Consider the following 14,783-nt stretch of genomic DNA (forward strand, 5'->3'; position numbering starts at 1 on the left):
AATTATCTCACTAGTGTTTCATAATATCAATACCTCGTACCATCCTAAATTTCTAAATTTTATTTATTTTAATGGAAATGGAGAAAATGCTGAAAGGTAAGTTTTGGGTCACTGATGGAATCCATTTTAAAGCAAACCAAAAGTGTGCTTCTTTGTATACTGGAAAATATTGCCAAAGTAGTTTGTTTCCCATACTATATTGGGTTTGTTTTTATAAAGTATAGCTATTATTGCAACACATAGAATACTTACAAACAAATAACATCAGGAAGATTTAGCCACATTTATTTAAATTAAATGTCTTTCCAAACCACATTACAGAAATCTCCTTTGTTACCCTGAGGCAAAAGTCTGAATAAACAGTATGGAATACGCTTACAACATCCTCTGATGGTCAAAGCCATGTGTGAAGAAGCAAATATATGTAAGTAGAAAAATGAGCTAAGGGCACAATGGTCCTACAGAGTGATGAGAGAATTGATTAAAAGGGTTCATATAATACCCTATACTTAAGAGTATGGTGGGATACAAGATCACATTCACTATGGCAGTTGTGCTACTGTGATCTGTGCCAAAATCAAGGAGACATAGAAAGCCTAGCAAAAATTGTAAGCTGTGTCATTTCTAGGAAATTTTGTAACAGTGAACTGAAGTCTCTAGGGAGTAGTTTCTAAATTTTCTCATCTCATTCCTGTGGATTCTGCTAAGCATTCTCATTATTTACATAAGAGAGGAAACAGAAGCTCTGTCGTGATGCTGAACTGAAGGATTCAGTTGTACTGCCATTTATACCTTTACTCCACTGCACTGCATCATCATGATAAAGTCTTGCCTTTACTCAAGATGATATGAACCATATGCTTGGCTTTGTTCTTGTGAGATATATATAGAGGATCAAATCCTTAAAAAAAAAAAAAAAAAAAAAAAAAAAAACTCTTTGTGAGGAAAGACTTTATATATTTCCTTTGGCTGAAGCTTTCTACAGGTGGAGGACAAACTCTCTGCTTGTTGGAACCTGTATGCTTCAAGTTGAATCAAATCACTGATATGATGATACAAAAGAACTATGCAGATCCACTACATATTGAACAACCTCTCATAAAAAGTTAGCATGTTAATTAGCTAAATATTTTAGTAGGTTTTAAGCTCTCTATAAGTTGATTTTTTGTGGAGTCCAGAAAGATACAAAATCAGTTTTACAGAACACCTTCTTAAACGTATGAAAGCTATCAAAAGAAATACGCACACATGAATTCCCTATTCCCTTCATTTACTAAAAGTGTATAGGTGCCAGCCACCAAAAGATAAGAGACAGTACTAAAGTTAGTCAAGTAAATAATTTCAGGAGTTAAATTTAGTATTGTATGGTTTTCCTGTTGCTTATAACTTCTCTGTTAAAGAAAATGAAAATTAATGTAAGTAGTTTCCTACAGAAGGAGTTTTAAAACAGTTTACTTTTTAAATCTGGAATCAAGTTTACCACAACGTATTCAAAAACCTGCTGCTGTTGGCATTCTCTTTTGGCAGTAAAGTACAAATTTTCCTATGATCTTAGAGTTTTACTGGAACTACTTCCTCTTAATCTGAAATCCCAGAGAATTAAGAAAGCTTCATAGCTTTGAGGAGCAGTGGGTTAGGAGTTGAGTGCTCCACGTGCTTATGTATTTCCTTCCCTTTCATAGTTAGTCCTGACTTGCTGAGACACTAAAGAAAGGAAGATTCAATACAGGAAAGGAATGGTGGGTGCTTTGGCTTTCACCCATTGTGAGTATCCTTGTCATGGGAAGCATTTAAGTAGGCTCAGGGGTGTTCTTTGAAAATATAAAACAGTAAGGCTAGATTCTGCCTCTAGTTCAATTATTGGAGAACTTACCATTGTTAAGAACTGGAAATTAAGAACTGTGTGAAGCAAATCTTATTCTTACTGAACATTACATAAGCACTACATATAACTCTACATGCTGCTCAACAAGATACAAGAACACTTGCTGTCTGTAGAGCATATCTGATATAATCTTATAGAGAAATTATATGGGAGGGGGATCAAAACCATTTGAGAGTTTAATGATCAACAGAAGCTAGCTCTGAGAAAACACTTGCAGGGAATATTAAACAAGCCCATGGCAGTTTGCCTTTTTTATATGGGGTGAACTGTGGGACTTAGACCTTCAGACTGTAAAGGAAAATTAGCACAGATAGTAAAATAAATAAAACTATAAAAACTGGGTGTATGTCAGCTTTTATAATGTGGCTTTCCTTATGTCTTTGGAAATGATTACTACACAGAAGACGTGTAAAAGCAAACAAAGGACACTTTGTTTTTGACAGATAACCACAACCATTAGAGCATAACATTAATTAAGTAAATAAATGCATATTTTAATAAGTACAATAAAATGAGCTGTTACCAAACGAAGAAAAAACAAGCTGTTAGATCGTAAAAGCAAAACAGTTTTTACTCAGTTCAGAACAGATAGAACAGGAATCAAGCTGCTTGCTACCTTTGCCCTTTCTTAAGCACTCCATGGGCATCAGCACTTCTGTGAAAACGTTTAATCTTTTACTTGTGTTGATGAACTCTTTTAGTGCAATAGCATTTTCCTTCAGGCTAATTTGGTCCCAGTACAATGTCAATTTTAGCCAATGAGATAAACATACTGGCTTCAGTAGGCAATGTGTCAGGCATTACTGCAAGTGCTGACTTAAAGGGACATGGAGGCTTTTACTAAAGAACTCCTCACCCATAATAGGCATGTGTATGTATTATGTCAGATCCTCATATGCTAAGAGATCCTCATGATTTAGCTCAATAGCGTGAACTGGATTTCTCATTACAAAGCCCAGGCTTACAATAGAGTTTAACAGTACCCAGGACACTCACACCTATTCTGCACTTATCCCCATCCACAATCAGGACCTGGGGCCACTGCTGTCTTACTGGCTTTTCACTGTTAGAGCACATAGGAGTACCCTGGAAAAAAAGTACTATTATTTGGTATTCTACATGGATACAAAAGAAAGCAGTGACAATCCAAGGATAAACCAGCATATATTTCCCAGATGTCATGACAATAGCAAGAAAGAATGCAAGCATTTCCCCACATGCTTTTTGAGGAAGGGTATCGGGGGCGTATCGTTCTATATTTATCATTTCCCTGTTGGTAGTGTTTTTTTGCAGTGAGCATGGCAACATCAAGCCTACTTGCAGGAAAGGGTATACAATTGTGCCTCACAACTCAGCAGCAATAATCCTGACTGACTTAGAAGCCATATAATTCTATTTCTGTGCCAATAAATTGGAATAGAGTTATAGCATAAACAAGCAGTTGAGCAAAGAACATGTCAACTTCTCAGTGAAATATGAATGTTAATTTTATGGCTTCTCAAGCAGAGGTGGCTCACCTCTGAGAGAGCTTGGAGCATAGGTATAGTGGTATTTGACAGTCTTCATTAATAGGTAGATGCAGCCTAATCTTAAATAGTATCACAGCTGGGCCCCTATGGAGGTGAGCAGAGGGCCTACTACTGCTTCCTCGCTTTCTGTGAAAAAGCTTATATGATTTTCCATATTTGGTGCCTGATAAATGTTTTATAATGTCAAAAATAATCATATTTAAAGTAACCTGAATTAAGGTTAGGTCTTCACATTAGATTATGTTTCACACTGTAGAGCGCATATTGTTGTAACTCAGCAATGTTACTAAATAGTGTGGAATAAACATAATGAATTAAGGCTAATTAGGTTTTGCTCAGTGTGGTACTACTGAAACCTGAAAAAAAAAAACATGCTGTATTTACATCATGCTCAATATTATTAAATATGAGGCTGATATGTTAGGAAAAATATTCAATAATTTAAAGCAAATTAAAGTTATGTTCCTTTGTAACTTCTGTTACTATGATGAAAATGGGCTCCAAATGAGAATAAACAGGGAAGAGCCATAGGAAAGAAGAAAAAGTGTGAGCGATCAGTATGATTCATTGATTTTAGAAACAAATCAGTGAGGAGAAAGTGTTTATATACAAAATATTCTCACCTGCTAAGGATGAGATATTAATGATTACTCCTCCATCACCTCCATTTCCTTTTCTCATATATTCTAGGCCAAGGTAGGTTCCTCTAATCACAGATGTCTGACATAAGGGGAAAAAGGATAGTTATATTCAAAATATGTTTCTTAAAATATGTTTCTTTTGTGCTCCTAAAAACGGTCTTGCTTTAGTTGTGATGCTTAGAGTCTGTATTACTTTACTTGAGATTTTAGTTATACTTTGAAGATTATAAACAGAAGATATTCCACAGTAATGCAGCTCAATAACTTCAAAAGCACAATTGCAATGAATAGAAATTATTATTATTTCTTAATTATTTTTCTCATAAAGATATCAATAATAAAACTAAATAGTTGCAGCCTGAAATAAGCACTGTAAAGGAGATGAATCCAGACTAATTTATAAATGAAACGCATACTTTCTCTATAAGGAGTGGATGAACTGATCCAAGTCCCAGCATTTTTATTTAGATGAACTCTTTGTTACAGAAAATGTAAAGACTGAATTTGAAGATGTTGCTAACACTGATGGCGCCATTTGGCCATTTAAGGGCCAAAGAAACTTGCACTTTATAGGATGTGATCCTAAAAGAAGTTGTGAGATCTATTTCTGGTCCTAAAATTTGTATTTTCTGACTGAAGTTACATCATTTTTACAATGCCTCTCAAGTGAAGGTAAGCCCAAACAGACAGATACAGATAAGTATTCTAAGAGATGTGAAAGAAGGTGTTGTCATATTTGCTGCAGCATGTTATTTTATTTTATTTTATTTTATTTTATTTTATTTTATTTTATTTTATTTTATTTTATTTAAGAAAGATCTTTGAGGAAGAAGACATTGTTGAGACCTGTACAATCTTGATTGCTTAAGATCTGTTTTAGAACCCTACTGCTGGGATTCATCCCACCGAACTTAAGACATCTAAACAGATTCCTAAATGTATGCCGAGCCTGAAGTTATCAGCCTCCTAACCCAGAGGAAGTCTGTCTCCCAGAAGGTAAGTTGCTTTACCATAGACTTTAAGAAATTGCTAATAGAAAGTTATGGTGATGCTTCTAGCAGAAGATAGTATATTTAGTGAAATATTGCTGCATTTACTTTAGTGAAATGTTACTGCAAGTTTCATAAATATTAATTGTTTATATAATTTTCTTAGATCTCTGCTAAAACATTTCATATTTGGTTTACAATTTCTACCTAAAATTAAAAAAATCATTTAATCTCTTTTATTTTTCCAGAAATATTTAAGTTTTTAAACAAGAACTCAATTTATATTTTATTTGTGTCTAATGCTATTTATTTGACCCAAACAAATTAAGATGCTCAACAAATGAAGTGTCCCTACAAATCTGTCCACATCTGCATGTAGTCACTTTCCTGAGAGTTCTGTTAGGGAGAGGATCAAGAAAGGTTTGCAGAACTATGAATCATGGAGAAGGAAATGTCCCAAAGTAATAAAACACAGTGTGTTTAAAAAAATAAATAAATAAAAGGAAATTTTAAGGCATGTATTGCATCTCATTTTTACTAGCTGGTGTTTTTAGACAGATATGTTATAAAACATAAGAATCTTAATTCAAGTCTTTTTGCCTTCTACAAGAAATATGCTTGTCATTTTAACCAGAATCATATTTGCAAGACTGCCTGTGTTATGGTTTTTTCAGTGTCTGAGTAACATCAATAAACTGCACATTTACAGAGACAAAATAACTTGAAATGTCATTATCAAGTTTGCTTTCTAATATTGACATTGAATGAGCTTTTTAAAATTTTCTATAGTTGTAGTATTTTGTGATATTTTAAATATAAATATGTTTTCACAATACCATATTCTGCAATAACATAAAAATCACAATATTGGAATATTTCAAAGGTCTGAAATAATTTTTTATATTTTTTAAATTAAAACTTCCCATAAAAAGCTTTTTGTTTTATGTTTTTATTCTGGAAAGTTTTGGCACTAGAAGCATTTTGCTTATTATCAAAACGATGTTATTTATTGAACGCTTAGTAGTAGTCTTGCAGTGTTTAATGTTGATGGCCACATCTAAATTTCAAAGGATGTATTGAAAAACAGGATAATTTATGTCTAGTACCACTGCTGTGTGGTATATTTAGTCTGAAGGTAAACTCAATGACAGCTCAACTGAATTAGACTTGGTATTAAGGATGGACGGTGAGTTTATATATATATATATATACACATATATATATGTACATATATACACATACATATGCATGATACTAGACATTTTAGAAAATCAAGGGTTAATGCTGTCTCTATAGAGCAGGTGCAGGTCCTATCATGCCCTGCAGCAGTGGCTCAGCCTGCTGAACCGAAAAGGAGAATTCCATTTAGGATGATTAGAGGAAATAAATCAGTTGGAGAAGGAAGTAGCTTGGGGCTCCTTGAGGGTTTTTCTATTCCTCCAGCCTTCTAATTCAAAGAGATAATAAAGCAAGATGAGTCCTCGGCCAAACCACAATTAGAAGACAGGCAAAAAGTGGGTAGCTAGATGTTTCTATCAAAATCATAGTACTGCTCTTTTTTCTCTCTAGACTCCACTAGCTTGGCATCTCTTGGTGAGCTTGGTTTTGTTACATAAACCATCTTTGCAAGTGTTCAAATTGCAGCCTAAGGCTTCCTTTTTTATGAAATGTGCCTTTGGTTTCTGATGTGTTGGAATGAGAATATTATGGCTGAATTCTATAAGAAAGTTTATCAACTATTACTTTACTGCAACATCAAATTCACAACAGAAAGTAAGACAAAGAATGATGTGTTTTGTGCACCACATTTTCCTGGTTTTGGGAATATAATGGAAAAATGTCTACTATCTACTTTTCAATAAACTAAAATAAACTGAAGGTGTTTTCAGGTGGTGGAATTCTCTGTGTATATAAGAACAGTAACTTAATCCTATGCTCCTAACCAATAACAATTTGTAGTTTGTCTTTTTTAATTAGAAATTCTGGGAAAGTTCATATTTAAAATTTCCTAATTGGAAAAAAAAAAAAAAAAAAAAAAACCTGACATTTTATATGGCAAAGATATCCTGTGAGAATTAACTTCTTAGAAGAAAGAGTTGCATTTTAAGGTAGAATTTTTTTACAGTTCCTTAGTTTACAACTGTACCCAGCTGTATGGATGTTCTCCATAAACATGTCAAGAACAAAGAGTAGGGAATTAGCCAAATTTACAATTAAATGCAGGAAAAGTGAAAATTAGGACAGTCGGCTCTTTACTAGCTTGTTTGCTCCTGGCTGCTGATAACTGGTAGAATGTCTAAATGGTTGTCCTTATAACTGTTGGGAAAACAAAAACAAAACAAAACAAAACAAAAACAAACAAAAAACAAACAAACAAACAAAAAAACCTGTGATCTCGGTGATACTGCTGTTTGTTTTTTTTTTTTAAATCAAAATATAATATTTTACTCTAGCAAATAAAGAAGACAACCTATCAAGGTGTACTGCAGGTCTGAGTGTGCTCTCAAGGGAGGCAATTTTGCTCTATTCCTGCCAGTAGAAACCTTTTCAGTTAAATCTTAATGTCTCCTAATATTAGCTTCTGGAAAACTCAGATTTGCATTAGAGGAGATCAGACATTCTGAAGCATAAACTGATAAAACTAAAACTTAGTTTCTCACAACATGGTAAATTTTTAAAAGTAATTGTTTGAATGCTCGAAACATTTGCAGTTGCTATTGGAAGCATCCTATCAGTAATCAGCAACTTATGTAACAAGTTGTTTGGCAATTTATGTGTCAGTGTCAAAATCAGAAACACAAATCTGAGGCTCTTGACAAGTCTATGTATCCCACAGCTGTATGGCTTTAATTCTTGCTCTAAAAGAAAGTATATATCAAAACTGATTCTAGTCAGACTGCTAGTCTGACCTCTAATTCAGTTTGTTCTGGCTCTATGAATCTGCTTACCCAGTGTTGTACAATGTTCTTGTATTCCAACCTAACACCTGTAAGTCGATTTTCATACTCTGTATTTCATTTTACCTCTTAGCATGATCTACAGGTAATAATAATAATAAAAGTATTTTCTTTTGTAGTGGTGGCTTCCAGAATATCTTTAATCATCATCATTTGCAAATGGCAATTCTTTGGGAAGTAATTTACTACACACTTTTTTTTAGTGTTTCAATGCTGAAGTAGTTTCTTATGACTTCTTTTGAGAAAACAAAATGGTAATCGGTCCTAAAATATAATGTAGGTTTCTGAGCTAATGGAGCCCAGGCCTTTGTGCTAGGCATACTGCACATAAAATGAATGAAAGAGCCATTGATTCACAGTTTCATAACCCATGGAAAATGTTAGCAGTTTTCTTGTAGGTCAGGGAGGTGGGATTTTTTTGTAGATCTTCTAGGAGGCAGTTGGGTAAGCATGCAAGTCCCTTGGCACTCCTATTAGTTTGCTTGCTATATGAAAGGAAATTTCAGGGTCTTGAGTTTGAGTTTCTGCCTCAAACTGTGGAAAGCAAGAAGTCCTACGGAGGGAGAGGCAAAAGGAAGGGGTAGTAGGATTTGTTCCTTTTCTAGAATTCAATAGCTGTTTTACAGCATGGGAGTGAAATACTAAATTTAAGTTGTTTATTATGCAGTTTTTCTTTGCTTTTTTTTCCCAAATGTTCCTCAGGGACAGAGGAATAATATTGCTTTTTAAGTAGCTAGGCCCTATTTCAAAGAATGTGTCTTTCATTGTGTTTCAACATTGAGTACTGTAAACAAGCATTAAAAATTAACCTATGAAGTTAATTGACTTACTGTGCAATTAAGGTAAATTTGTGTTTCCTAAGACAATATGGACAGTAGAAATTATTATGCTTACAGTTGTTTTCTTTAATGTACTTAGAGGATTGATCCTCACTCCACCAATTTTAAGATGATAGCTACTTCTCACTTTTTAGTGTCCGTATCTCTGCCTAGGCACGTAGTCCTGTTTCTAGCATCAGATTATACCGAAGAAATAAGTGACTAAGCCATTGAACAACAGAGTTTGTGCATTTCTTGTTGCCTTAGAATGCAAGCTTGACAAACTAGTTACTGGTGCCATTTACTCACCTACAGACAGCACTGTGTTTTGTTTTTGTTTTGTTTCAGAAGGTTTCACTTTGAGCAGTTATGTTAGTAGCATTAAGAAACAGCACTTGCTTGTCTGTACTGTGGGGCCAGGTTGTAATTCCCAGCTGCTGAATCCAGCCATATGTCCTGTTCATATTATTTTGGGATGAAAGCTCAGCCCTTGTCATTTCTCCTGGTACACTGGGAAAGGAAAGCTAGGTACACGAACCTTGCTGCATACACCCTCCAAAGCAAGGTGAAGGTTGTAGCACACGCCCAAGAGATTCCTTATCTGGCTTGCACAAGGGAATGGCCTTGCAATGATCACCAAGTATTTGTCCCCAAAATCAATAAAATGAATCACTTCTGATGTTTGCCTACTTACCCTTAAGGTTGTTATTGAGATGCTAACTGGCCTTTCGAGGAATAGTTCCTTACTGATGAACACATCAATTGATTCTGCAAGGTTTGCTAGTTGCTGGAAATTTTATTTCACCATGAACTGTATTAAACTGAGCCTCACATTCATGCTTCTCCTAGTGTACTTCATCATGTGCACATGAAACTTAACTACCTCCTTACGACCCAGGAAATGAGCAATGCAAATGGGGTACGCAAGGGAGTAAGACAGCTCTCATTACTTAATTTAATTATCAGAGCAAATGATAGCTAGCTACTCAAATCTTTGGGGATATTAATTCTAAAATTTGGCTAGCATTTCAACATTTCCCTAAATCTCTTCCTGTGACTATCCTCAAACACCTTCTAGATGTTAATAAACCTCTTCACAGGCAGTTCTTACCCCTCTACGCATACTTCCACGGTATATCAGGAAACAAAAGCTTGGTTTGCCTTAAGAACACTTCAGTCACAAATTTCTGATAACTGACTTTGGACATTTTGTATTTATGCTGACATATTTTGTAAGTATATTTTTATTTTTTTCCTTTTTTTTTTTTCTTTTTCTTTTCATTTTACTGGTGTTACCATTACAATGCAGACAAGGGATTAAGTAAGAACAATTCCACTACATAGTTTACTTCACACTATTTTATTCTGAATCCTGAATTGAGGTAGCATGCCAACTTTCCCACTTTCTTCTACTTTTGCCTAAAACCACATCTTCTCTTATTTTATTAAGATTGAGGAAATAATACATGTTTTAACTGTCATTTAAAATTATGAACTGTCCCTGAAACAATTTTCAGAACTTTTTATTACAATACAATATTATTACGTCATTTTTGCTTTAGAGCATAAAGAAAAAAACACACCACACAACAACAAAAAAGCTACCTCACAATTCTTTTCCTGTGAAACTAGATAAATAAGATACATAAAAACTAAACAGGTATTCACCTACATGTTAATTAATAGTGCTTTCCTAGCAGAATGCTTTAGAGATTTTTAGAGGCTTATACTTTCTGGACCAAATTTGTATATCAGGAAATATATATAATCTTTGGAGATCAGCATTAAATTTCTCTTTAAAAAAACATTCACATTTAATTATTAAGTTGTTCCAAAATAAATTAGATGAAGCTATGATGCTGAGCAGGGTAACACTTTAATAATTGGATCCCGTGTGTTCTTTTTTGGTGTAAGAAAGAAAATAACATGGTCAAAACTTTATGTAAAATGCTCCTGCACTTTGAAATCAGGTAGTATTTATGATGTAAGGATATGTGACTCATGTACTGTTTCATTTTAACTGTATAGTGTGACCTATGTCAGTCTTCAGAAACCTCTACTATGAGCATAAAAAGGGACCTTCAAGTTAATTTGGGAATTCTGTTAGTATAAAATGTACTAAATACATTTGTAGAGAAAAGATACTGTAATTATAGCAGCCACTATAGAAAGCATACAACCTCAGGAAAATAAAGCCTTTCAGAACAACTTGTGTTTTAAAGCTCATCAAAATTTGGGCACTTTTTTTTTTTTTTTTTCTCATTTAGGTGAAAAGAAGGGGGGAAGTCAAACTATAAAATATCTGGATTCCTTAGGTGTAAGTTCTTGTGAAGCTGAATGGAAGAAATGCTGCTTTTGTCATTCTGGATGACTGTAGGTAGGACTCTTGGTAAGAATGTATGTTCTTATGTCTCATTCCTTTCTGTGTACGGGTATGTTTATGTCATGGACTGTTGAAACAACACTGGTAATATCCACTTATGGTGGAATTTATATGGATATCATAGTTGAATCAATGTCTCAAGCTAATTTTGATCAAGTCAACACTACCAGCCTTGGAGTTTTCTGGTGGGGAATGTATGGCATTGCTGGAATGCTGAACTAAGAGTGTTAATAAAAATATTAATAAAGTAATTAAAAGGTGGATATTGTTTAGTACAAAATATAGCAAGATCTGGAAAGCACTGCAAGAAAAATCTTTCTAGTGGTTGATATTCTTTTTTTCCTTCCCATGTTTATCAAGCTGTCTTGTTTGCTTCACAGGAATCTGTACTGGATACAAGCAGGGATTGTGTTTTATCTCCTCTTTTTCCTTCTGTAGCATATCCCATTGTAGCAGAAATGTGCTCTTCATTTCTGTTCCTCATGTTTTTTTAAGCAGTGCTCTCAGGAAACTTCCTTGCCCTCCTTTAAAAAAGTTCTTGAAGACCAACCGGTTCTGTGAACTGTTTTAGCCATAAAGAACACACCCCGTATGTGTTTGCTCTGATTTATCTTGCTCTGTACTGCTCTACTTTTGTACTTTGTACTTTAAACTGGGGCAGGGAATATTTGTTGTACAAATATATAAATAATATCAGCAAGACAAAGATTGGCATGTAGAGTTTTTTTTTCCCCCTTAAAAAAAAAAATTAAAAAAAATCTGTCCAATGTTTGCATAATGTGTATCAAAATGTGTGCCTATTGAGGTTATTCATGTTCTTAGAGATAATGCAAAGGATACTTAAATGGCCTACACGGGAGAAATAGAGACATTTTTATATTGCATTTTTTGTACATAATTTTTCCTTTCTCTACCAGAAGCAAAACATATTTTATGGAACTGGTCAACATAGCATATTGCATGCAGCAGATGTTATTGTTCCGTGTTACAGTTAATAAGTAAGAAGCATAAAATGTTTATATCTTGGTTCATGGAAATTACAGTAACTAGATAGAAATGTCCTATGGAAATAAGCTAGGTAGTTGGCTCAAGGTTAGGTAGTTAAAGAATATTTAAATCAAAAGAATAATTAAGATATTTATATCTTAATGTGTCCTTAATTTAACCCACATGGTTGTGCATATACTTGGCTTGATCATTTTAAATGTATTTGTTCTAGTCATGAATTGATGCATTTATTGAACATTCAACTATGAATTAAATCAGAAGGACACACATAGTGAATTAACCCAAACAATCACATATAAATTACAATATCCTCCCCCTACCTCCCACATTTGCAAATTTGTTTGGACATCAGTCTGTAAGTTAAGATATTTACTTGGGCATTAAATATCTTCAAGATTTGTTGACCACAGATACCTTCATTTTTTGAGCTAAATTTATATGTGAATCACAGACAAATGAGTTTCTCACATGGCCTTCATTTTTTTTGTGTGTGTGTTGTGACTAACTATGTGCAAGCACTTTTGACACGTGGATGGCTGCCTATAGTAAATTATATCTCATATTAATTCAGGCACAAAATAAAAAGAAATAAGTAATCTAGAACTTGAATTCCTTTAAATTCAAAGGATCTTTGACAATATGTATTCATGTTGCATTTAACTGATGATGTCACACTTCTGTAGGTTCACAATATGAAATATCCTGTTGTTTAATTTGTCAGAATACTTCAGAAATGAAAGAGAGGAAAAAATACGTATAGTTACATCTAAAGGAAGATATAAAGGAAAGACAAAGGAAAATGAACTTAATAAAAATAATCATTTCTCTTATTGTGGAAACGTTAATCTGTGGTCTCAGTTTAGCGCCTTCCAAGAATAAGCAAATTTGACCTTGGATAGATTTAAAAGGTAAAGAAAAATATTGCTACATTTATAACTTTTTTTTTTTAATATGGATTTCTCCATTGTTTTTCTAGAGCTTGTCTCATATACATCTTGTGTTACTTATCCTGGTCTTTTTTGATTGTCTGTTAGTTTTCAGAGAGATAGAATTCAAAGACTCAGGTACCTTTGTCCATAAAACTTTTGAGAAAACCAAGCTTTTAGTTTTCATATCCTGAGCTATACTGCTTGTCTGACAAATTCCACATGAATGATTGGACTCAAACTCCAAATAGTACTCTTCCATGCTTTCTTTTGCTAGTGCCTTTGCAGATCAAGATTGCTTTTAAGCATGGCCATAGGAGTAACTTGATGAATCACCATCCAATTAGAACTTCATAGGTGGTAGAACGCAAGCTGGCCAGAATTTTATTAAACTAGAAATTTGTTCTTTCTTTTGGAGCTTAGATCTCCTAACTGTGTAGCCTAAATTTTAAAAGCAAACAAAACAAAACAAAAACTGAGATAGTTACTGAAGTCTCCCCTCATGAGAGGAATAAGATTTTACCATAGGGTTAGCCAGATACCAGATAACGTCAAAGAACCAGTGGCAGTCTGCTTGAAAATAAATTTTACACATTCATTGAATGTATCTGGTTTTATCAAATGCTCTTAAGTGGTGTGATAGTGAAATAGCCTATATTAAAAACTCAAGCTGTATGCTCAGTGGTGAAGAAAATGTAGGAGTTTGTGGCTGAACAAGTTTTCTTGTAGTACCAACAGACGGCAACTTATTCTCTAATGCAGTCCAGCTGACTCTAACAGGGGACTAAAATATTCTAAAACATTCATATACACCTACTGGCCTCATGTAGGTGTAGCTCTATTGCGTTGGATACCAATTACACCTATGTGGGATTTCATTGGGCTTCATAAGAAGGAGAATGTTGTCTGGTATATGGCATAGTTACTCAGGCTAACATCTTGGATAGACAACATAAAGGACCCACCACACAGACATTTGTTTTTTGTACACATGCAGTTAGATGGTTATTATTTGAACAGCTGTGCTTGCCAGACTAATAATCCATGTTTTGTCACGTGGCATGATCTGTATAAGCCAAGGAGTGTTAAGTGTATTCCAGCATCAATTACTGAGTATGTGAAAAGAGATAATACTTACCAAATTAATTTGTATAGTGCTTTCCCAATCCTTCTCGTTGTTCACTCCAGCATTATTAACCACAATATCCAGCCTTCCAAAATGTTCAATTACTTTTTTGAAAGCACCTATAGTAAAATCCAAAGTTAAACTAGTACTTATAGAAAATAAGACACAGAAATAAAACGTGTATTCATTAAATATAAAAATACAGCATATACTTACAAACACATGCTTTATTAATCCACCAAAATGTTTCAACTGTTTTCTTCATCACTAATGAGCAACACAGAATTACATGTTTTATCTAACCATTCACCAATATTAAACATATTTAGGAAAACTGAAAGAATTAAGATACCACACTAAGCTTTTCATTCTGTTTCAAAATGTCTAACAACATGAGCAAATGAAAGTTCTTAGCACCCATACATTTTGTATTAGATAGGATGTTTGGCACCCTTATTATATAAATTAAGCACTTACAGCTTGAGTTTGATGTAGTTAATAAATTCCAGATCTGTCTCCAA

The 14,783-nt window shown here is 34.0% G+C and overlaps 1 protein-coding gene and 1 long non-coding RNA gene across 4 annotated transcripts in view; one reads left to right on the forward strand and one right to left on the reverse strand.

The window, feature by feature from the left end:
- The window catches only part of HPGD (15-hydroxyprostaglandin dehydrogenase), a 35,186-nt gene that overhangs the window by 7,997 nt on the left and 12,406 nt on the right, over positions 1–14,783 (reverse strand). For 2 of the 3 annotated variants that reach the window (XM_084517145.1, XM_084517144.1), the window contains 2 exons: positions 14,275–14,381; positions 4,038–4,134 (listed from right to left, as the gene is read on the reverse strand). In XM_084517145.1, coding sequence (XP_084373271.1) covers positions 4,038–4,134; positions 14,275–14,381 — 204 coding nt within the window. Of the gene's footprint in view, positions 1–259; positions 902–4,037; positions 4,135–14,274; positions 14,382–14,783 lie in introns of those variants that run through there. The other variant, XM_084517146.1, reaches the window with a different exon arrangement.
- Positions 317–11,908, forward strand: LOC311435759. The gene is made up of 4 exons (XR_014692384.1): positions 317–424; positions 4,542–4,727; positions 4,869–5,051; positions 11,087–11,908. It is a non-coding gene; the product is annotated as an uncharacterized lncRNA (long non-coding RNA).

Source organism: Aythya ferina, assembly GCF_964211825.1.
Source record: "Aythya ferina genome assembly, chromosome: 4".
NCBI classification, from domain to species: domain Eukaryota; kingdom Metazoa; phylum Chordata; class Aves; order Anseriformes; family Anatidae; genus Aythya; species Aythya ferina.